The sequence below is a fragment of the Carcharodon carcharias genome, chromosome 13 (assembly GCF_017639515.1).
Source record: "Carcharodon carcharias isolate sCarCar2 chromosome 13, sCarCar2.pri, whole genome shotgun sequence".
Lineage (NCBI taxonomy): Eukaryota > Metazoa > Chordata > Chondrichthyes > Lamniformes > Lamnidae > Carcharodon > Carcharodon carcharias.
In genome coordinates this window covers 84,454,845-84,477,949 of record NC_054479.1, presented here as the reverse complement: position 1 = coordinate 84,477,949, position 23,105 = coordinate 84,454,845, and the positions used below count along the sequence as shown (strand labels likewise).

General features: G+C 51.1%; 1 protein-coding gene across 1 annotated transcript in view; it reads right to left on the bottom strand.

The window, feature by feature from the left end:
- ndufa12 (NADH:ubiquinone oxidoreductase subunit A12) overlaps nt 1-23,105 on the bottom strand; it is a 61,370-nt gene that overhangs the window by 3,633 nt on the left and 34,632 nt on the right. Inside the window, exon 3 of the mRNA XM_041203171.1 lies at nt 702-789. Within this exon, the coding sequence (XP_041059105.1) occupies nt 702-789 (88 nt within the window). The remainder of the gene's footprint in view (nt 1-701; nt 790-23,105) is intronic.

The following is a 23,105-nucleotide window of genomic DNA, read 5'->3' as shown; positions in this document are numbered from 1 at the left end:
ATTATAAACAGCTGAAGGACAAGGCTCACCTCTACTGGGACACTTTCAAGAAATGTCTTCCTCCCTCACATACTTGACCTCGACCATGGACTGAGCATTAGGGTTGCCAGCTCTGGTTGGCCACATTCCTTTTGACTCCAACCACCCTGCCCCCACACTCTTGCCAAGGGTTACCCAACTTGTTCATATTTGCAGTGCACCCTCCCGGCCAATTAGAAAGTGAATGAGCTCTATTAGCCGATTGGATGATTCTTTACTGCCAGTCAAACAGTTCTTTCATCCATCTCCAAAATTTTTGCAACTAATAGAAAAAGTGTTCAAAGAACTTTTTTTTTAAACTTTAAATGCTGTTATGATTTTTCTCCTGAGTTACTCAGAGCAGTCTCCCAGAGATGAATCTTTAACTCTCAGAGACTCCAAGGTAATCCTGGACAGTTAGCAACCCTGTTGAGCAAATGTCTGAATGCAACGGAGCTCATGAGTAGCACCTATTAAAGTAATGCTTCAAAACAGCTTCACTACTGGTATACACTGTTTGGACCACAGTTATTCAGTTGCTTCCCCACTGCATATACAGTGTGCATGTGATGAGAGTGAATCATTCAGCCAAGCCAACACAATGTTAGTTAACAAAGTGGAGTACTGTGAAGTCGGCATTCCCACAACCACAAAAACAAGTATTAAATATGGCTGAGGCTTACCATTCTGGAGGGACCATGCTCCCATCTACTTCCCAAAATGTTTTCTTCCCATTCATCTCCTTGGTATACTGAACCCATCTATGTCGACCTAGAAATTGAAACCATTGAGTATGATCAACAAAATGCCACATGCAAACTAATTGACTTTCTCCATGATCCCTGGATGTAATGATTCAATCGAATGTGCAGGTCTTTCCTTCACAAGTGAACTGTAATGATTACAGGGCTCGGAAAGCACTGTTTATATCACACCAATGCCACGTGTCCCAGAGGTTCAGCACATTAAAGGTTAAATAAGTGAAAAAACAGATTGACTCATTGAATTGAAGACAGTATGTTATAACACAAGGGGTGAAAACTGTGAATCGAGAGGGAAGATACAGCAGGGACATTGCAAAAAGGGGTGAAAAATGAAGTTGAAATTATCAGCAAGCTAAATGGAGCAGGGGGTCATTTTAACTGAGCAAGTTAACTAGAGTGAAAGGGCAGAGTGACCTCCCATTATAGTGCGAAAGGGGCAGAGTGTCCTTTACAATATGAAAGGGATAGAGTTACCTCTCATTACAGTGTGAAAAGGACAGTGTCCTACCATTACAGTGTGAAAGGGCAGAGTGTGCTCCCATTATAGTGTAAACAGCAGAGTGCCCTCTCATCGCAGTGTGAAAGGGCGGAATGCCCCCCCCGTAACTGCTTGAAAGGTGCAGAGTGACCTCCCATTACAGTGTGAAAAGGACAGTGTCCTACCATTACAGCGTTAAAAGGGCAATGTGACTTCCCATTACCGTGTGAAAAGGGCAGAGTGACCTCCCATTACAGAGTGAACAGCAGAGTGCCCTCTCATTACAGTGTGAAAGGGGCACAGTGACCTCCCATTACAGTGCAAAGGGGACAATGTGACCTCCCATTACAGTGCAAAGGGGGCAGTGTGACCTCCCATTACAGTGCAAAGGGGGCAGTGTGACCTCCCATTACAGTGCAAAGGGGGCAGTGTGACCTCCCAACAATGTGAAAGGGGCAGGGTGATCTCCCATTACAGTGTGGAAGTGGCAATGTAACTTCCCATTACAGAGTGAAAGGGCAGGGTGCCCTCCGATTACAGTGTGAAAGGGCAGAGTGCCCTCCCATTATAGTGCGGAGGGGCAGAGTGCCCTCCCATTACACTGTGAAAGGCAGAGTGCCCTCCCGTTACAGTGTGAAAGAGTGGAGCGCCCTCCCATAAAAGCTTGAAAGGGGATGAGTGCCCTCCAATTACAGTGTGAATGGGGCAGAGTGAACTCCCATTACAGTGTGAAAAGGAGAGTGTCGTACCATTACAGAGTGAAAAGGGCAATGTGACTTCCCATTACAGTGTGAAAGGGCAGAGTGTCCTCCCATTATAGTGTAAATAGCAGAGTGCCCTCTCATTATAGTGTAAAAGGGCACAATGCCATCCCATAACTGCTTGAAAGGTGCAGAGTGACCTCCCATTACAGTGTGAAAGAGGCAGAGTGCCCTCCCATTACAATGTAAATGGCAGAGTGCCCTCCCATTGCACTGTGAAAGGCAGAGTGCCCTCCCGTTACAGTGTGAAAGAGCGGAGCGCCCTCCCATAACAGCTTGAGAGGGGTCGAGTGACCTCCCATTACAGTGTGAAAGGGGCAGATTGAACTCCCATTACAGTGTGAAAAGGACAGTGTCCTTCCATTACAGTGTGAAATGGGCAGAGTGCCCTCCCATTACAGTGTGAACAGCAGAGTGCCCTCCCATTAGTGCGAACAGCAAAGTGCCCTCTCATTACAGTGTGAAAGAGTGGAGCGCCCTCCCATAACAGCTTGAAAGGGGTCGAGTGACCTCCCATTACAGTGTGAAAGGGGCAGATTGAACTCCCAATACACGGTGTGAATGGGGCTGAGTAAACTCCCATTACAGTGTGAAAAGGACAGTGCCCTCTCATTACAGTGTGCACGCCCATAACTGCTTGAAAGGTGCAGAGTGACTCCCATTACAGTGCGAAGGGGACAGTGTGACCTCTCAATAGTTTGAAAGGGGCAGGGTGGCCTCCCAAAGGTGTGAATGAGGCAGAGTGAACTCCCATTACAGTGCGAAAGGGACAGAGTGACCTCCCAAAAGTGTGAATGGGGCAAAGTGACCTCACAATAGCTTGAAAGGGGCAGAGCAACCTCACATTACAGTGGGAAAGGGGCAGAGTCACCTACCATTACAGTGTGAAAGGGGCAGAGTGCCCTTCCATTAGAGTGTGAAAGGGCAGAGTGCCCTCCGATTACAGCTTGAAAGGGCAGAGTGCCCTCCCATTACAGTGTGAAAGAGTGGTGTGCCCACCCATAACAGCTTGAAAGGGGAAGAGTCCCCTCCCATTACAGTACGAAAGGAACAGAGCTCCCTCCCAAAAGCGTAAAAGAGGCAGGGTGACCTCCCAACACTGTGAATGGGGCAGACTGCCCTCCCATGACAGTGTGAAAGGGACAGAGGCACTTACCATTACAGTGTGAAAGGGGCAGAGTGACCACTCTTTATGGTGAGAATGGGGCAGAGCGAACTCCTAACAGTGTAAAAGGGGCAGAGTGACCTCCAGAAAATGTGAAAGGAGCAGAGTGACCTCCCAACAGTGTGAAAGGGGCAGAGTGTCCTCCGAAAAGTGTGAAAGGGGCTGGGTGACCTCCCAACAGTGTGAAAGGGGCAGAGTAACCTAGCATTACAGTGTGAATGGGGCAGAGTGACCAATCTTTACACGGAGAAAGGGGTGGAGTGACCTCTCATTACAGTGTGAACAGCAGAGTGCCCTCTCATTACAGTGTGAAAGGGGACAGTGTGACCTCCCATTACAGTGCAAAGGGGGCAGTGTGACCTCCCATTACAGTGCAAAGGGGGCAATGAGACCTCCCAACAATGTGAAAGGGGCAGGGTGACCTCCCATTACAGTGTGGAAGTGGCAATGTAACTTCCCATTACACAGTGAAAGGGCAGGGTGCCCTCCCATTACAGTGTGAAAGGGCAGAGTGACCTCCCATTACAGTGTGAAAGGGGCAGAGTGCCCTCCCATTACAGTGTGAACAGCAGAGTGCCCTCCCATTACACTGCGAAAGGCAGAGTGCCCTCCCGTTACAGTGTGAAAGAGCGGAGCGCCCTCCCATAACAATGCGAAAGGGGTCGAGTGACCTCCCATTACAGTGTGAAAGGGGCAGACTGAACTCCCATTACAGTGTGAAAGGGGCAAAGTATCCTTCCAACAGTCGGAAAGCGGTGGGGTGACCTCCCATTATAGAGTGAAAGGGACAGAGGGCACTCACAACAGTGCAAATGGTGCAGAGTGCCCTCCCATTACAGTATGAAAGGGGCAGAGTGACCACACTTTATGGTGAGAATGGGGCAGAGCGAACTCCCAAAAGTGTGAACGGGGCACAGTGACTTCCCAATAGTGTGAAAGGGGCAGAGTGACCTCCCAACAGTGTGAAAGGGGCAGAGTGACCTCCCAACAGTGTGAAAGGGGCACAGTGACCTCCCAACAGTGTGAAAGGGGCACAGTGACCTCCCAACAGTGTGAAAGGGGCAGAGTGACCTCCCAACAGTGTGAAAGGGGCAGTGTGATCACCCAAAAGTGTGAATGGGACAGAGTGTCCTCTGAAAATTGTGAAAGGGGCTGGGTGACCTCCCAAAAGGGTGAATGGGGCAGAAAGCCCTCCTATTACAGTGTGAAAGGTGCAGAGTAACCTACGATTACATTATGAATGGGGCAGTGACCACTCTTAACAGTGAGAAAGGGGCAGAGTGACCACTCTTTACAGTGAGAAAGGGGCAGAGTGACCACTCATTACAGTGAGAAAGGGGCAGAGTGACCACTCTTTACAGTGAGAAAGGGGCAGAGTGACCACTCTTTACAGTGAGAAAGGGGCAGAGTGACCTCCCAACGGTGTGAAATGGGCAGAGTTACCTCCCAACAGTGTGAAAGGGGCAGGGTGACCTCCCAACAGTGTGAAAGGGGCACAGCGACCTCCCGGCAGTGTGAAAGGGGCTGAGCGACCTCCCAACAGTGTGAAAGGGGCAGTGTGATCACCCAAAAGTGCGAAAGGGACAGAGTGCACTCCCAAAAGTATGAAAGGGGCAGGGTGACCTCCCATTACAATGTGAAAGGGGCTGAGACACCTCCAATAAATGTGAAAGGAGCAGAGTGACCTCCCAACAGTGTGAAAGGGGCAGAGTGACCTCCCAAAAGTGTGAAAGGGGCAGAGTGACCTCCCAACAGTGCGAAAGGGACAGAATGCACTCCCAATAGTGTGAAAGGGGCAGGGTGACCTCCCAACAGTGTCAATGAGGCAGAATGACATCACATTAGAGTGTCAAAGATGCAGAGTAACCTACCATTACAGTGTGAATGGGGCAGAGTGACCACTCTTTACGGGGAGAAAGGGGCAGAGTGACCTCCCGGCATTGTGACCTCCCAACAGTGTGAAAGGGGCAGAGTGACCACCCAACAGTGTGAAAGGGGCAGAGTGACCTCTGAAAATTGTGAAAGGGGCTGGGTGACCAACCAAAAGGGTGAATGGGGCAGAATGCCCTCCTAATACAGTCTGAAAGGGGCAGAGTAACCTACGATTACATTGTGAATGGGGCAGAGTGACCAATTTTAACCGTGAGAAAGGGGCAAGAGTGACCTCCCAACAGTGTGAAAGGGGCAGAGTGACCTCCCAACAGTGTGAAAGGGGCAGAGGGACCTCCCAACAGTGTGAAAGGGGCAGAGTGACCTCCCAACAGTGTGAAAGGGGCAGAGTGACCTCCCAACAGAGTAAAAGGTGCAGAATGACTACCCAACAGTGTGAAAGGGGCAGAGTAACCTACCATTACAGTGTGAATGGGGCAGGGTGACCACTCTTTACGGTAAGAAAGGGGTAGAGTGACCTCCCAGCAGTGTGAAAGGGGTAGAGTGACCTCCCAACAGTGTGAAAGGGGCAGAGTGACCTACCAACAGTGTGAAAGGTGCAGAGCGACCTCCTAGCAGTGTGAAAGGGGCTGAGTGACCTCCTAGCAGTGTGAAAGGGGCTGAGTGACCTCCCAAAAGTGCGAAAGGGACAGAGTGCACTCCCAATAGTGTGAAAGGGGCAGGGTGACCTCCCAACAGTGTGAATGGGGCAGAATGACATCCCATTACAGTGTCAAAGGTGCAGAGTAAACTACCATTACAGTGTGAATGGGGCAGAGTGACCACTCTTTGCGGTGAGAAAGGGGCAGAGGGACCTCCCAAAAGTGTGAAAGAGGCAGTGTGACCTCCCAACAGTGTGAAAGGGGCAGAGTGACCACCCAACAGTGTGAAAGGGGCAGACTAATCCCCCAACAGTGTGAAAGGGGCAGAGTGACCTCCCAACAGTGTGAAAGGGGCACAGTGACCTCCCAACAGTGTGAAAGGGGCAGTGTGATCTCCCAAAAGTGCGAATGGGACAGAGTGTCCTCTGAAAAATGTGAAAGGGGCTGGGTGACCTCCCAAAAGGGTGAATGGGGCAGAATGCCCTCCTATTACAGTGTGAAAGGGGCAGAGTAACGTACCATTACAGTGTGAATGGGGCAGAGTGACCACTCTTTACGGCAAACGGGTAGAGTGACCTCCCAACAGTGTGAAAGGGGCAGAGTGACCTCCCAATAGTGTGAAAGGGGCAGAGTGACCACCCAACAGTGTGAAAGGGGCAGAGTGACCTCTAAAAATTGTGAAAGGGGCTGGGTGACCTCCCAAAAGGGTGAATGGGGCTGAATGCCCTCCTATTACAGTGTGAAAGGAGCAGAGAAACCTACGATTACATTGAGAAAGGGGCAGAGTGACCACTCTTAACCATGAGAAAGTGGCAGAGTGACCACTCTTTAAAGTGAGAAAGGGGCAGAGTGACCTCCCAACAGTGTGAATGGGGCAGAATGCCATCCCATTACAGTGTGAAAAGTGCAGAGTAACCTACCATTACAGTGTGAATGGGGCAGGGTGACCACTCTTTATGGTAAGAAAGGGGTAGAGTCACCTCCCAACAGTGTGAAAGGGGCAGAGTGACCTCCCAAAAGTGCAAAAAGGACAGTGCCCTCCAAAAATTGAGAAAGGGGCAGAGTACCCTCTCATTACAGTGTGAAAGGGGCAGACTGCCCTCTCGTTACAGTGTGAACAGCAGAGTGCCCTCTCATTACAGTGTGAAAGGGGACAGTGTGACCTCCCATTACAGTGCAAAGGGGGCAGTGTGACCTCCCATTACAGTGCAAAGGGGGCAATGAGACCTCCCAACAATGTGTGAAAGGGCAGAGTGCCCTCCCATTACAGTGTGAACGGCAGAGTGCCCTCCCATTACACTGTGAAAGGCAGAGTGCCCTCCTGTTACAGTGTGAAAGAGCGGAGCGCCCTCCCATAACAATGCGAAAGGGGTCGAGTGACCTCCCATTACAGAGTGAAAGGGGCAGATTGAACTCCCATTACAGTGTGAAAAGGACAGTGTCCTACCATTACAGTGCGAAAAGGGCAGAGTGCCCTCCCATTACAGTGTGAACAGCAGAGTGCCCTCCCATTAGTGTGAACAGCAGAGTGCCCTCTCATTACAGTGTGAAAGAGCGGAGCGCCATCCCATAACAGCTTGAAAGGGGTCAAGTGACCTCTCATTACAGTGTGAAAGGGGCAGATTGAACTCCCATTACAGTGTGAAAAGGACAGTGTCCTACCATAACAGTGCGAAAAGGGCAGAGTGCCCTCCCATTACAGTGTGAACAGCAGAGTGCCCTCCCATTAGTGTGAACAGCAGAGTGCCCTCTCATTACAGTGTGAAAGAGCGGAGCGCCATCCCATAACAGCTTGAAAGGGGCCGTGAACTCCCATTACAGTGCGAAAGGGACAGAGTGACCTCCCAACAGTGTGAATGGGGCAAAGTGACCTCACATTAGCTTGAAAGGGGCAGAGCAACCTCACATTACAGTGGGAAAGGGTCAGAGTCACCTACCATTACAGTGTGAAAGGGGCAGTGACCTCCCAACAGTGTGAAAGGGGCAGAACGACCTCCCAACAGCGTGAAAGGGGCAGAGTGACCTCTCAACAATGTGAAAGGGGCAGAGTGACATCCCAACAATGTGAAAGGGGCAGAGTGACCTCCCAGCAGTGTGAAAGGGGCAGAGCGACCTCCCAAAAGTGCGAAAGGGACAGAGTGCACTCCCAATGGTGTGAAAGGGGCAGGGTGACCTCCCAACAGTATGAATGGAGCAGAATGCCATCCCATTACAGTGTGAAAGGTGCAGATTAACCTACCATTACAGTGTGAATGGGGCAGAGTGACCACTCTTTACGGTGAGAAAGGGGCAGAGTGACCTCACAACAGTGTGAAAGGGGCAGAGTAATCTCCCAAAAGTGTGAAAGGGGCAGAGTAATCTCCCAACAGTGTGAAAGGGGCAGACTGACCTCCCAACAGTGTAAAAGGGGCAGAGTGATCTCCCAACAGTGTGAAAGGGGCAGAGTGACTTCCTAAAAGTGTGAAAGGGACAGAGTGTCCTCCAAAAATTGTGAAAGGGGCAGAGTGAACTCCCATTACAGTGAGAAACCGTTAGAGTGACCTCCCAACAGTGTGAAAGGGGCAGAGTACAATCTCATTACAGTGTGAAAGGGGCAGAGTGCCCTCTCATTACAGTAAGAAAGGGGCAGATTGAACTCCCATTACACAGTGTGAATGGGGCAGAGTGAACTCCCATTACATTGTGAAACGGACCGTGTCCTACCATTACAGTGTGAAAAGGGGAATCTGTCTTCCCATTACAGTGCGAACTACAATGAGCGTGAAAGGGCAGAGTGCCCTCCCATTACAGTGTGAACAGCAGACTGCACCTCTCATTACAGTGTGCCTTCACATAACAGCTTGAAAGGTGCAGAGTGACTCCCATTACAGTGCGAAGGGGACAGTGTAACCTCACAATAGTCTGAAAGGGGCAGGGTGGCATCCCAACGGTGTGAATGGGGCAGAAAAAACTCCCATTACAGTGTAAAAGGGGCAGGGTGACCATACAATAGTTTAAAAAAGGGGTGTGTAACCTCCCATTACAGTGTGAAAGGGGCAGATTGACCTCCCATTACAGTGTGAAAGGGGCAGAGTGCCCACTCATTACAGTGTGAACAACAGAGTGCCCTCTCATTACAGTGTGAAAGGAGACAGTGTGACCTCCCATTACAGTGCAAAGGGGGCAGTGTGACCTCCCATTTCAGTGCAAAGGGGGCAATGTGACCTCCCAACAATGTGAAAGGGGCAGGGTGACCTCCCATTACAGTGTGAAAGGGGCAGATTGAACTCCCATTACAGTGTGAAAAGGACAGTGTCCTACCATTACAGTGCGAAAAGGACAGAGTGCCCTCCCATTACAGTGTGAACAGCAGAGTGCCCTCCCATTAGTGTGAACAGCAGAGTGCCCTCTCATTACAGTGTGCCCGCCCATAACTGCTTGAAAGGTGCAAAGTGACTCCCATTACAGTGCGAAGGGGACAGTGTGACCTCTCAATAGTTTGAAAGGGGCAGGGTGGCCTCCCAAAGTTGTGAAGGAGGCAGAGTGAACTCCCATTACAGTGCGAAAGGGACAGAGTGACCTCCCAACAGTGTGAAAGGGGCAGAGTGACCTCCCAACAATGTGAAAGGGGCAGAGTGACCTCCCAACAGTGTGAAAGGGGCAGAGTGACCTCCCAACAGTGTGAATGGGGCAGAATGCCATCCCATTACAGTGTGAAAGGTGCAGATTAACCTACCATTACAGTGTGAATGGGGCAGAGTGACCACTCTTTACGGTGAGAAAGGGGCAGAGTGACCTCCTAACAGTGTGAAAGGGGCAGAGTGACCTCCAAACAGTGTGAAAGGGGCAGAGTGACCTCCCAACAGCGTGAAAGGGGCAGAGTGACCTCCCAACAGTGTGAAAGGGGCAGAGTGACCTCCCAACAATGTGAAAGGGGCAGAGTGACCTCCCAGCAGTGTGAAAGGGGCAGAGCGACTTCCCAAAAATGCGAAAGGGACAGAGTGCACTCCCAATAGAGTGAAAGGGGCAGGGTGACCTCCCAACAGTATGAATGGGCAAGAATGCCATCCCATTACAGTGTGAAAGGTGCAGATTAACCTACCATTACAGTGTGAATGGGGCAGAGTGACCACTCTTTACGGTGAGAAAGGGGCAGAGTGACCTCCCAACAGTGTGAAAGAGGCAGTGTGACCTTCCAACAGTGTGAAAGGGGCAGAGTAATCTCCCAAAAGTGTGAAAGGGGCAGAGTAATCTCCCAACAGTGTGAAAGGGGCAGACTGACCTCCCAACAGTGTAAAAGGGGCAGAGTGATCTCCCAACAGTGTGAAAGGGGCAGAGTGACCTCCTAAAAGTGTGAAAGGGACAGAGTGTCCTCCAAAAATTGTGAAAGGGGCAGAGTGAACTCCCATTACAGTGAGAAACGGGTAGAGTGACCTCCCAACAGTGTGAAAGGGGCAGAGTACCCTCTCATTACAGTGTGAAAGGGGCAGAGTGCCCTCTCATTACAGTAAGAAAGGGGCAGATTGAACTCCCATTACACAGTGTGAAAGGGGCAGAGTGAACTCCCATTACAGTGTGAAATGGACCGTGTCCTACCATTAAAGTGGGAAAAGGGCAATGTATGTTCTCATTACAGTGCGCCCTACCATGAGCGTGAAAGGGCAGAGTGCCCTCCCTTTACAGTGTGAACAGCAGAGTGTCCTCTCATTACAGTGTGCCCTCACATAACAGCTTGAAAGGTGCAGAGTGACTCCCATTACAGTGCGAAGGGGACAGTGTGACCTCACAATAGTCTGAAAGGGGCAGGGTGGCCTCCCAACGGTGTGAATGGGGCAGAAAAAACTCCCATTACAGTATGAAAGGGGCAGGGTGATCATACAATAGTTTAAAAAAGGGGTGTGTAACCTCCCATTACAGTGTGAAAGGGGCAGATTGACCTCCCATTACAGTGTGAAAGGGGCAGTGTGCCCTCCCATTACAGTGTGAACAGCAGAGTGCCCTCTCATTACAGTGTGAAAGGAGACAATGTGACCTCCCATTACAGTGCAAAGGGGGCAGTGTGACCTCCCATTTCAGTGCAAAGGGGGCAATGTGACCTCCCATTTCAGTGCAAAGGGGGCAATGTGACCTCCCAACAATGTGAAAGGGGCAGGGTGACCTACCATTACATTGTGGAAGTGGCAATGTAACTTCCCATTACAGAGTGAAAGGGCAGGGTGCCCTCCCAATACAGTGTGAAAGGGCAGAGTGCCCTCCCATTACAATGTGAACGGCAGAGTGCCCTCCCATTACACTGTGAAAGGCAGAATGCCCTCCCGTTACAGTGTGAAAGAGCGGAGCGCCCTCCCATAACAATGCGAAAGGGGTCGAGTGACCTCCCATTACAGTGTGAAAGGGGCAGATTGAACTCCCATTACAGTGTGAAAAGGACAGTGTCCTACCATTACAGTGCGAAAAGGACAGAGTGCCCTCCCATTACAGTGTGAACAGCAGAGTGCCCTCCCATTAGTATGAACAGCAGAGTGCCCTCTCATTACAGTGTGAAAGAGCGGAGCGCCATCCCATAACAGCTTGAAAGGGGTCGAGTGACCTCTCATTACAGTGTGAAAGGGGCAGATTGAACTCCCATTACACGGTGTGAATGGGGCTGAATGAACTCCCATTACAGTGTGAAAAGGACAGTGTCCTACCATTACAGTGCGAAACGGGCAGAGTGCTCTCCCATTACAGTGTGAACAGCAGAGTGCCCTCTCATTACAGTGTGCCCGCCCATAACTGCTTGAAAGGTGCAAAGTGACTCCCATTACAGTGCGAAGGGGACAGTGTGACCTCTCAATAGTTTGAAAGGGGCAGGGTGGCCTCCCAAAGTTGTGAATGAGGCAGAGTGAACTCCCATTACAGTGCGAAAGGGACAGAGTGACCTCCCAAAAGTGTGAAAGGGGCAGAGTGACCTCCCAACAGTGTGAAAGGGGCAGAGTGACCTCCCAACAGTGTGAAAGGGGCAGAGTGACCTCCCAACAGTGTGAAAGGGGCAGAGTGACCTCCCAATAGTGTGAAAGGGGAAGTGTGATCACCCAAAAGTGTGAATGGGACAGAGTGTCCTCTGAAAATTGTGAAAGGGGCTGGGTGACCGCCCAAAAGGGTTAATGGGGCAGAATGCCCTCCTATTACAGTGTGAAAGGGGCAGAATAACCTACGATTACATTGTGAATGGGGCAGTGACCACTCTTAACAGTGAGAAAGGGGCAGAGTGACCACTCTTAACAGTGAGAAAGGGGCAGAGTGACCACTCTTTACAGTGAGAAAGGGGCAGAGTGACCACTCTTTACAGTGAGAAAGGGGCAGAGTGACCACTCATTACAGTGAGAAAGGGGTAGAGTGACCTCCCAACAGTGTGAAAGGGGCAGAGTTACCTCCCAACAATGTGAAAGGGCAGGGTGACCTCCCAACAGTGTGAAAGGGGCACAGCGACCTCCCAGCAGTGTGAAAGGGGCTGAGCGACCTCCCAACAGTGTGAAAGGGGCAGTGTGATCACCCAAAAGTGCGAAAGGGACAGAGTACACTCCCAAAAGTGTGAAAGGGGCAGGGTGACCTCCCATTACAATGTGAAAGGGGCTGAGGCACCTCCAATAAATGTGAAAGGAGCAGAGTGACCTCCCAACAGTGTGAAAGGGGCAGAGTGACCTCCCAAAAGTGTGAAAGGGGCAGAGTGACCTCCCAACAGTGCGAAAGGGACAGAGTGCACTCCCAATAGTGTGAAAGGGGCAAGGTGACCTCCCAACAGTGTCAATGAGGCAGAATGACAGCCCATTAGAGTGACAAAGATGCAAAGTAACCTACCATTACAGTGTGAATGGGGCAGAGTGACCACTCTTTACGGGGAGAAAGGGGCAGAGTGACCTCCGGGCAGAGTGACCTCCCAACAGTGTGAAAGGGGCAGAGTGACCACCCAACAGTGTGAAAGGGGCAGAGTGACCTCTGAAAATTGTGAAAGGGGCTGGATAACCAACCAAAAGGGTGAATGGGGCAGAATGCCCTCCTATTACAGTGTGAAAGGGGCAGAGTAACCTACGATTACATTGTGAATGGGGCAGAGTGACCACTCTTAACCGTGAGAAAGGGGCAAGAGTGACGTCCCAACAGTGTGAAAGGGGCAGAGTGACCTCCCAACAGTGTGAAAGGGGCAGAGTGACCTCCCAACAGTGTGAAAGGGGCAGAGTGACCTCCCAACAGTGTGAAAGGGGCAGAGAGACCTCCCAACAGTGTGAAAGGGGCAGAGTGACCTCCCAACAGTGTGAAAGGGGCAGAGTGACCTCCCAATAGTCTGAAAGGGGCAGGGTGGCCTCCCAACGGTGTGAATGGGGCAGAAAAAACTCTCATTACAGTGTGAAAGAGGCAGGGTGACCATACAATAATTTAAAAAAGGGGTGTGTAACCTCCCATTACAGCGTGAAAGGGGCAGATTGACCTCCCATTACAGTGTGAAAGGGGCAGAGTGCCCTCTCATTACAGTGTGAAAGGAGACAGTGTGACCTCCCATTACAGTGCAAAGGGGGAAGTGTGACCTCCCATTTCAGTGCCAAGGGGGCAATGTGACCTCCCAACAATGTGAAAGGGGCAGGGTGACCTCCCATTACATTGTGGAAGTGGCAATGTAACTTCCCATTACAGAGTGAAAGGGCAGGGTGCCCGCCCAATACAGTGTGAAAGGGCAGAGTGCCCTCCCATTACAGTGTGAAAGGGGCAGAGTGCCCTCCCATTACAGTGTGAACGGCAGAGTGCCCTCCCATTACACTGTGCAAGGCAGAGTGCCCTCCCGTTACAGTGTGAAAGAGCGGAGCGCCCTCCCATAACAATGCGAATGGGGTCGAGTGACCTCCCATTACAGTGTGAAAGGGGCAGATTGAACTCCCATTACAGAGTGAAAAGGACAGTGTCCTACCATTACAGTACGAAAAGGACAGAGTGACCTCTCATTACAGTGTGAACAGAAGAGTGCCCTCCCATTAGTGTGAACAGCAGAGGGCCCTCTCATTACAGTGTGAAAGAGCAGAGCGCCATCCCATAACAGCTTGAAAGGGGTCGAGTGACCTCTCATTACAGTGTGAAAGGGGCAGAGTGCTCTCCCATTACAGTGTGAAAAGGACAGTGTCCTACCATTACAGTGCGAAATGGGCAGAATGCTCTCCCATTACAGTGTGAACAGCAGAGTGCCTTCTCATTACAGTGTGCCCGCCCATAACTGCTTGAAAGGTGCAAAGTGACTCCCATTACAGTGCGAAGGGGACAGTGTGAGCTCTCAATAGTTTGAAAGAGGCAGGGTGGCCTCCCAAAGTCGTGAATGAGGCAGAGTGAACTCCCATTACAGTGCAAAAAGGGACAGAGTGAACTCCCAACAGTGTGTAAGGGGCAGAGTGACCTCCCAAAAGTGTGAAAGGGGCAGAGCGACTTCCCAACAGTGTGAAAGGGGCAGAGTGACCTCCCAACAGTGTGAAAGGCACAGAGCGTCCTCCAAAAATTGTTAAAGGGGCTGGGTGACCTCGCAACAGTGTGAAAGGGGCAGAGTGACCACCCAACAGTGTGAAAGGAGCAGAGTAACCGACCATTACAGTGTGAATGGGGCAGGGTGACCACTCTTTACGGTAAGAAAGGGGTAGAGTGACCTCCCAACAGTGTGAAAGGGGCAGAGTGACCTCCCAATAGTGTGAAAGGGGCAGAGTGACCACCCAACAGTGTGAAAGGGGCAGAGTGACCACCCAACAGTGTGAAAGGGGCAGAGTGACCTCTGAAAATTGTGAAAGGGGCTGGGTGACCTCCCAAAAGGGTGAATGGGGCAGAGTAACCTACGATTACATTGTGAATGGGGCAGAGTGACCACTCTTAACCGTGAGAAAGAGGCAGAGTGACCACTCTTTAAAGAGAGAAAGGGGCAGAGTGATCTCTCATTACAGTGTGAAAGGGGCAGAGTGACCTCCCAACAGTGTGAAAGGGGCAGAGCGACCTCCCAGCAGTGTGAAAGGGGCTGAGTGACCTCCCAAAAGTGCGAAAGTGTCAGGGTGCACTCCCAATAGTGTGAAAGGGGCAGGGTGATCTCCCAACAGTGTGAATGGGGCAGAATGACATCCCATTACAGTGTCAGAGGTGCAGAGTAACCTACCATTACAGTGTGAATGGGGCAGAGTGACCACTCTATACGGTGAGAAAGGGGCAGACTGACCTCCCAACAGTGTGAAAGAGGCAGTGTGACCTCCCAACAGTGTGAAAGGGGCAGAGAAACCCCCCAACAGTATGAAAGGGGCAGAGTAATCTCCCAACAGTGTGAAAGGGGCAGAGTGACCTCCCAACAGTGTGACAGGGGCAGAGTGACCTCCCAACAGTGTGAAAGGGGCAGAGTGACCTCCCAACAGTGTGAAAGGGGCAGAGTGACCTCCCAACAGTGTGAAAGGGACAGGGTGTCCTCTGAAAATTGTGAAAGGGGCTGGGTGACCTCCCAAAAGGGTGAATGGGGCAGAATTCCCTCCTATTACAGTGTGAAAGGGGCAGAGTAACCTACCATTACAGTGTGAATGGGGCAGGGTGACCACTCTTTACGGTAAGAAAGGGGTAGAGTGACCTCCCAACGGTGTGAAAGGGGCAGAGTGACCTCCCAATAGTGTGAAAGGGGCAGAATGACCACCCAACAGTGTGAAAGGGGCAGAGTGACCTCTGAAAATTGTGATAGGGGCTGGGTGACCACCCAAAAGGGTGAATGGGGCAGAATGCCCTCCTATTACAGTGTGAAAGGGGCAGAGTAACCTACCATTACAGTGTGAAAGGAGCAGAGTGAACTCCCAAAAGTGTGAATGGGGCAGAGCGACTTCCCAACAGTGTGAAAGGGGCAGAGTGACCTCCCAAAAGTGTGAAAGGGACAGAGTGTCCTCCGAAAATTGTTAAAGGGGCTGGGTGACCTCCCAAAAGGGTGAATGGGGCAGAATGCCCTCCTATTACAGTGTGAAAGGGGCAGAGTAACCTACGATTACATTGTGAATGGGGCAGAGTGACCACTCTTAACCGTGAGAAAGAGGCAGAGTGACCACTCTTTAAAATGAGAAAGGGGCAGAGTGACCTCTCATTACAGTGAGAAAGGGGTAGAGTGATCTCCCAACAGTGTGAAAGGGGCAGAATGACCTCCCAAAAGTGTGAAAGGGGCAGAGTGACTACCCAACAGTGTGAAAGGGGCAGAGTGACATCCCAAAAGTGTGAAAGGGACAGAGTGTCCTCCGAAAATTGTGAAAGGGGCTGGGTGACCTCCCAACAGTGTGAAAGGGGCAGAGAGACCTCTCAACAGTGTGAAAGGGGCAGAGTGACCTCCCAACAGAGTAAAAGGGGCAGAATGACTACCCAACAGTGTGAAAGGGGCAGAGTAACCTACCTTTACAGTGTGAATGGGGCATGGTGACCACTCTGTCTGGTACGAAAGGGGTAGAGTGACCTCCCAACAGTGAGAAAGGGGCAGAGTGACCTCCCAATAGTGTGAAAGGGGCAGAGTGACCACCCAACAGTGTGAAAGGGACAGAGTGACCTCTGAAAATTGTGAAAGGGGCTGGGTGACCTCCCAAAAGGGTGAACGGGGCAGAATGCCCTCCTATTACAGTGTGAAAGGGGCAGAGTAACCTACGATTACATTGTGAATGGGGCAGAGTGACCACTCTTAACCGTGAGAAAGAGGCAGAGTGACCACTCTTTAAAGTGAGAAAGGGGCAGAGTGACCTCTCATTACAGTGAGAAAGGGGCAGGGTGACCTCCCAACAGTATGAAAGTGGCAGAGTGACTCCCAACAGTGTGAAAGGGGCAGAGAGACCTCCCAGCAGTGTGAAAGGGGCTGAGTGACCCCCCAACAGTGTGAATGGGGCAGAATGACATCCCATTACAGTGTCAAAGGTGCAGAGTAACCTACCATTACAGTGTGAATGGGGCAGAGTGACCACTCTTTACGTTGAGAAAGGGGCAGAGTGACCTCCCAACAGTGTGAAAGAGGCAGTGTGACATCTCAACAGTGTGAAAGGGGCAGAGTGACCACCCAACAGTGTGAGAGGGGCAGAGTAATCTCCCAACAGTGTGAAGGGGGCAGAGTGACCTCCCAACAGTGTGAAAGAGGCTGTGTGACCTCCCAACAGTGTGAAAGGGGCAGAGTGACCACCCAACAGTGTGAAAGGGGCAGAGTAATCTCCCAACAGTGTGAAAGGGGCAGAGTGACCTCCCAACAGAGTGACAGAGGCAGAGTGACCTCCCAAAAGTGTGAATGGGACAGAGTGTCCTCTGAAAATTGTGAAAGGGGCTGGGTGACCTCCCAAAAGTGTGAATGGGGCAGAATGCCCTCCTATTACAGTGTGAAAGGGGCAGAGTAACCTACCATTACAGTGTGAATGGGGCAGGGTGACCACTCTTTACGGTAAGAAAGGGGTAGAGTCATCTCCCAACAGTGTGAAAGGGGCAGAGTGACCACCCAACAGTGTGAAAGGGGCAGAGTGACCTCTGAAAATTGTGAAAGGGGCTGGGTGACCTCCCAAAAGGGTGAATGGGGCAGAATGCCCTCCTATTACAGTGTGAAAGGGGCAGAGTAACCTATGATTACATTGTGAATGCGGCAGAGTGACCAATCTTTACGGTAAGAAAGGGGTGGAGTGACCTCCCAACAGTGTGAAAGGGGCAGAGTGACCTCCCAATAGTGTGAAAGGGGCAGAATGACCACCCAACAGTGTGAAAGGGGCAGAGTGACCTCTGAAAATTGTGAAAGGGGCTGGGTGACCTCCCAAAAGGGTGAATGGGGCGGAGTGCCCTCTCATTACAGTGTGCCCACCCATAACTGCCTGAAAGGTGCAGAGTGACTACCATTACAGTGCGAAGGGGACAGTGTGACCTCTCAATAGTTTGAAAGGGGCAGGGTGGCCTCCCAAAGGTGTGAATGAGGCAGAGTGAACTCCCATTACAGTGCGAAAGGGACAGAGTGACCTCCCAACAGTGTGAATGGGGCAAAGTGACCTCACAATAGCTTGAAAGGGGCAGAGCAACCTCACATTACAGTGTGAAAGGGGCAGAGTCACCTACCATTACAGTGTGAAAGGGGCAGAGTGACCTCCCAATAGTGTGAAAGGGGCAGGGTGACCTCCCAACAGTGTGAATGGGGCAGAATGCCATCCCATTACATTGTGAAAGGTACAGATTAACTTACCATTACAGTGTGAAAGGGGCAGAGTGACCACTCTTTACAGGGAGAAAGGGGCAGAGTGACCTCCCAATAGTGCGAAAGGGGCAGAGTGACCTCCCAACAGTGTAAAAGTGGCAGAATGACCACCCAACAGTGTGAAAGGGGCAGTGTGACCTCCTAAAAGTGCGAAAGGGACAGAGTGCACTCCCAATAGTGTGAAAATGGCAGGGTGACATCCCAACAGTGTGAATTGGGCAGAATGCCATCCCATTACAGTGTGAAAAGTGCAGAGTAACCTACCATTACAGTGTGAATGGGGCAGGGTGACCACTCTTTACGGTAAGAAAGGGATATAGTGACCTCCCAACAGTGTGAAAGGGGCCGAGTGACCTCCCAAAACTGCGAAACGGACAGAGTGCCCTCCAAAAATTGAGAAAGGGGCAGAGTGCCCTCTCATTACAGTGTGAAAGGGGACAGTGTGACCTCCCATTACAGTGCAAAGGGGGCAGTGTGACCTCCCATTACAGTGCAAAGGGGGCAATGAGACCTCCCAACAATGTGAAAGGGGCAGGGTGACCTCCCATTACAGTGTGGAAGTGGCAATGTAACTTCCCATTACAGAATGAAAGGGGAGGGTGCCCTCCCATTACAGTGTGAAAGGGCAGAGTGCCCTCCCATTACAGTGTGAAAGGGCAGAGTGCCCTCCCATTACAGTGTGAAAGGGGCAGAGTGCCCTCTCATTACAGTAAGAAAGGGGCAGATTGAACTCCCATTACACAGTGTGAATGGGGCAGAGTGAACTCCCATTACAGTGTGAAACGGACCGTGTCCTACCATTACAGTGTGAAAATGGCAATGTGTCTTCTCATTACAGTGCGCCCTACCATGAGCGTGTAAGGGCAGAGTGCACTCCCATTACAGTGTGAACAGCAGAGTGCCCTCCCATTACAGTGTGAACAGCAGAGTGCCCTCCCATTACAGTGTGCCCTCACATAACAGCTTGAAAGGTGCAGAGTGACTCCCATTACATTGCGAAGGGGACAGTGTGACCTCCCAATAGTCTGAAAGGGGCAGGGTGGCCTCCCAACGGTGTGAATGGGGCAGAAAAAACTCCCATTACAGTGTGAAAGGGGCAGGGTGACCATACAATAGTTTAAAAAAGGGGTGTGTAACCTCCCATTACAGTGTGAAAGGGGCAGATTGACCTCCCATTACAGTGTGAAAGGGGCAGAGTGCCCTCTCATTACAGTGTGAACAGCAGAGTGCCCTCTCATTACAGTGTGAAAGGAGACAGTGTGACCTCCCATTACAGTGCAAAGGGGGCAGTGTGACCTCCCATTACAGTGCAAAGGGGGCAATGTGACCTCCCAAAAATGTGAAACGGGCAGGGTGACATCCCATTACATTGTGGAAGTGGCAATGTAACTTCCCATTACAGAGTGAAAGGGCAGGGTGCCCTCCCAATACAGTGTGAAAGGGCAGAGTGCCCTCCCATTACAGTGTGAAAGGGGCAGAGTGCCCTCCCATTACAGTGTGAACGGCAGAGTGCCCTCTAATTACACTGTGAAAGGCAGAGTGCCCTCCCGTTACAGTGTGAAAGAGCGGAGCGCCCTCCCATAACAATGCGAAAGGGGTCGAGTGACCTCCCATTACAGTGTGAAAGGGGCAGATTGAACTCCCATTACAGTGTGAAAAGGACAGTGTCCTACCATTACAGTGCGAAAAGGACAGAGTGCCCTCCCATTACAGTGTGAACAGCAGAGTGCCCTCCCATTAGTGTGAACAGCAGAGTGCCCTCTCATTACAGTGTGAAAGAGCGGAGCGCCATCCCATAACAGCTTGAAAGGGGTCGAGAGACCTCTCATCACAGTGAGAAAGGGGCAGATTGAACTCCCATTACACGGTGTGAATGGGGCTGAGTGAACTCCCATTACAGTGTGAAAAGGACAGTGTCCTACCATTACAGTGCGAAACGGGCAGAGTGCTCTCCCATTATAGTGTGAACAGCAGAGTGCCCTCTCATTACAGTGTGCCCACCCATAACTGCTTGAAAGGTGCCAAGTGACTCCCATTACAGTGCGAAGGGGACAGTGTGACATCTCAATAGTTTGAAAGGGGCAGGGTGGCCTCCCAAAGTTGTGAATGAGGCAGAGTGAACTCCCATTACAGTGCGCAAGGGACAGAGTGACCTCCCAACAGTGTGAAAGGGGCAGAGTCACCTCCCAAAAGTGTGAAAGGGGCAGAGCGACTTCCCAACAGTGTGAAAGGGGCAGAGTGACCTCCCAAAAGTGTGAAAGGGACAGAGTGACCTCCGAAAATTGTTAAAGGGGCTGGGTGACCTCCCATTACAGTGTGGAAGTGGCAATGTAACTTCCCATTACAGTGTGAAAGGGCAGGGTGCCCTCCCATTACAGTGTGAAAGGGCAGAGTGCCCTCCCATTACAGTGTGAAAGGGGCAGGATGCCCTCCCATTACAGTGTGAAAGAGCGGAGTGCCCTCCCATAACAATGCGAAAGGGGTCGAGTGACCTCCCATTACAGTGTGAAAGGGGCAGATTGAACTCCCATTACAGTGTGAAAAGGACAGTGTCCTACCATTACAGTGCAAAAAGGGCAGAGTGCCCTCCCATTACAGTGTGAACAGCAGAGTGCCCTCCCATTAGTGTGAACAGCAGAGTGCCCTCTCATTACAGTGTGAAAGAGCGGAGCGCCATCCCATAACAGCTTGAAAGGGGTCGAGTGACCTCTCATTACAGTGTGAAAGGGGCAGATTGAACTCCCATTACACGGTGTGAATGGGGCTGAGTGAACTCCCATTACAGTGTGAAAAGGACAGTGTCCTACCATTACAGTGCGAAACGGGCAGAGTGCTCTCCCATTACAGTGTGAACAGCAGAGTGCCCTCTCATTACAGTGTGCCCGCCCATAACTGCTTGAAAGGTGCAAAGTGACTCCCATTACAGTGCGAAGGGGACAGTGTGACCTCTCAATAGTTTGAAAGGGGCAGGGTGGCCTCCCAAAGTTGTGAATGAGGCAGAGTGAACTCCCATTACAGTGCGAAAGGGACAGAGTGACCTCCCAACAGTGTGAAAGGGGCACAGTGACCTCCCAAAAGTGTGAAAGGGGCAGAGCGACTTCCCAACAGTGTGAAAGGGGCAGAGTGACCTCCCAAAAGTGTGAAAGGCACAGAGTGTCCTCCGAAAATTGTAAAAGGGGCTGGGTGACCTCCCAACAGTGTGAAAGGGGCAGAGAGACCTCTCAACAGTGTGAAAGGGGCAGAGTGACCTCCCAACAGAGTAAAAGGGGCAGAATGACTACCCAACAGTGTGAAAGGGGCAGAGTAACCTACCTTTACAGTGTGAATGGGGCATGGTGACCACTCTGTCTGGTACGAAAGGGGTAGAGTGACCTCCCAACAGTGAGAAAGGGGCAGAGTGACCTCCCAATAGTGTGAAAGGGGCAGAGTGACCACCCAACAGTGTGAAAGGGACAGAGTGACCTCTGAAAATTGTGAAAGGGGCTGGGTGACCTCCCAAAAGGGTGAACGGGGCAGAATGCCCTCCTATTACAGTGTGAAAGGGGCAGAGTAACCTACGATTACATTGTGAATGGGGCAGAGTGACCACTCTTAACCGTGAGAAAGAGGCAGAGTGACCACTCTTTAAAGTGAGAAAGGGGCAGAGTGACCTCTCATTACAGTGAGAAAGGGGCAGGGTGACCTCCCAACAGTGTGAAAGGGGCAGAGAGACCTCCCAGCAGTGTGAAAGGGGCAGAGTGACCACCCAACAGTGTGAAAGGGGCAGAGTGACCTCTGAAAATTGAGAAACGGGCTGGGTGACCTCCCAAAAGGATGAATGGGGCAGAGTAACCTACGATTACATTGTGAATGGGGCAGAGTGACCACTCTTAACCGTGAGAAAGAGGCAGAGTGACCACTCTTTAAAGTGAGAAAGGGGCAGAGTGACCTCTCATTACAGTAAGAAACGGGCAGAGTGACCTCCCAAAAGTGCGAAAGGGACAGAGTGCACTCCCAATAGTGTGAAAGGGGCAGGGTGACCTCCCAACAGTGTGAATGGGGCAGAATGCCATCCCATTACAGTGTGAAAAGTGCAGAGTAACCAAGCATTACAGTGTGAATGGGGCAGGGTGACCACTCTTTACGGTAAGAAAGGGGTAGAGTGACCTCCCAACAGTGTGAAAGGGGCAGAGTGACCTCGCAAAAGTGTGAAAGGGGCAGAGTGACTTCGCAACAGTGTGAAACGGGCAGAGTGACCTCCCAAAAGTGTGAAAGGGACAGAGTGTCCTCTGAAAATTGTTAAAGGGGCAGGGTGATCTCCCAACAGTGTGAAAGGGGCAGAGTGACCTCCCAACAGTGTGAAAGGGGCAGAGTGACCTCCCAACATTGTGAAAGGGGCAGAGTGACCTCCCAACAGTGTAAAAGGGGCAGAATGACCACCCAACCGTGTGAAAGGGGCAGTGTGACCTCCTAAAAGTGCGAAAGGGACAGAGTGCACTCCCAATAATGTGAAAGGGGCAGGGTGACCTTCCAACAGTGTGAATGGGGCAGAATGTCATCCCATTACAGGGTGAAAAGTGCAGAGTAACCTACCATTACAGTGTGAATGGGGCAAGGTGACCACTCTTTACGGTAAGAAAGGGGTAGAGTGACCTCCCATTACAGTGTGAAAGGGGCAGATTGAACTCCCATTACAGTGTGAAAAGGACAGTGTCCTACCATTACAGTGCGAAAAGGGCAGAGTGCCCTCCCATTACAGTGTGAACAGCAGAGTGCCCTCTCATTACAGTGTGAAAGAGCGGAGCACCATCCCATAACAGCTTGAAAGGGGTCGAGTGACCTCTCATTACAGTATGAAAGGGGCAGATTGAACTCCCATTACACGGTGTGAATGGGGCTGAGTGAACTCCCATTACAGTGTGAAAAGGACAGTGTCCTACCATTACAGTGCGAAACAGGCAGAGTGCTCTCCCATTACTGTGTGAACAGCAGAGTGCCCTCTCATTACAGTGTACCCGCCCATAACTGCTTGAAAGGTGCCAAGTGACTCCCATTACAGTGCGAAGGGGACAGTGTGACCTCTCAATAATTTGAAAGGGGCAGGGTGGCCTCCCAAAGGTGTGAATGAGGCAAAGTGAACTCCCATTACAGTGCGAACGGGACAGAGTGACCTCCCAACAGTGTGAAAGGGGCAGAGTGACCTCCCA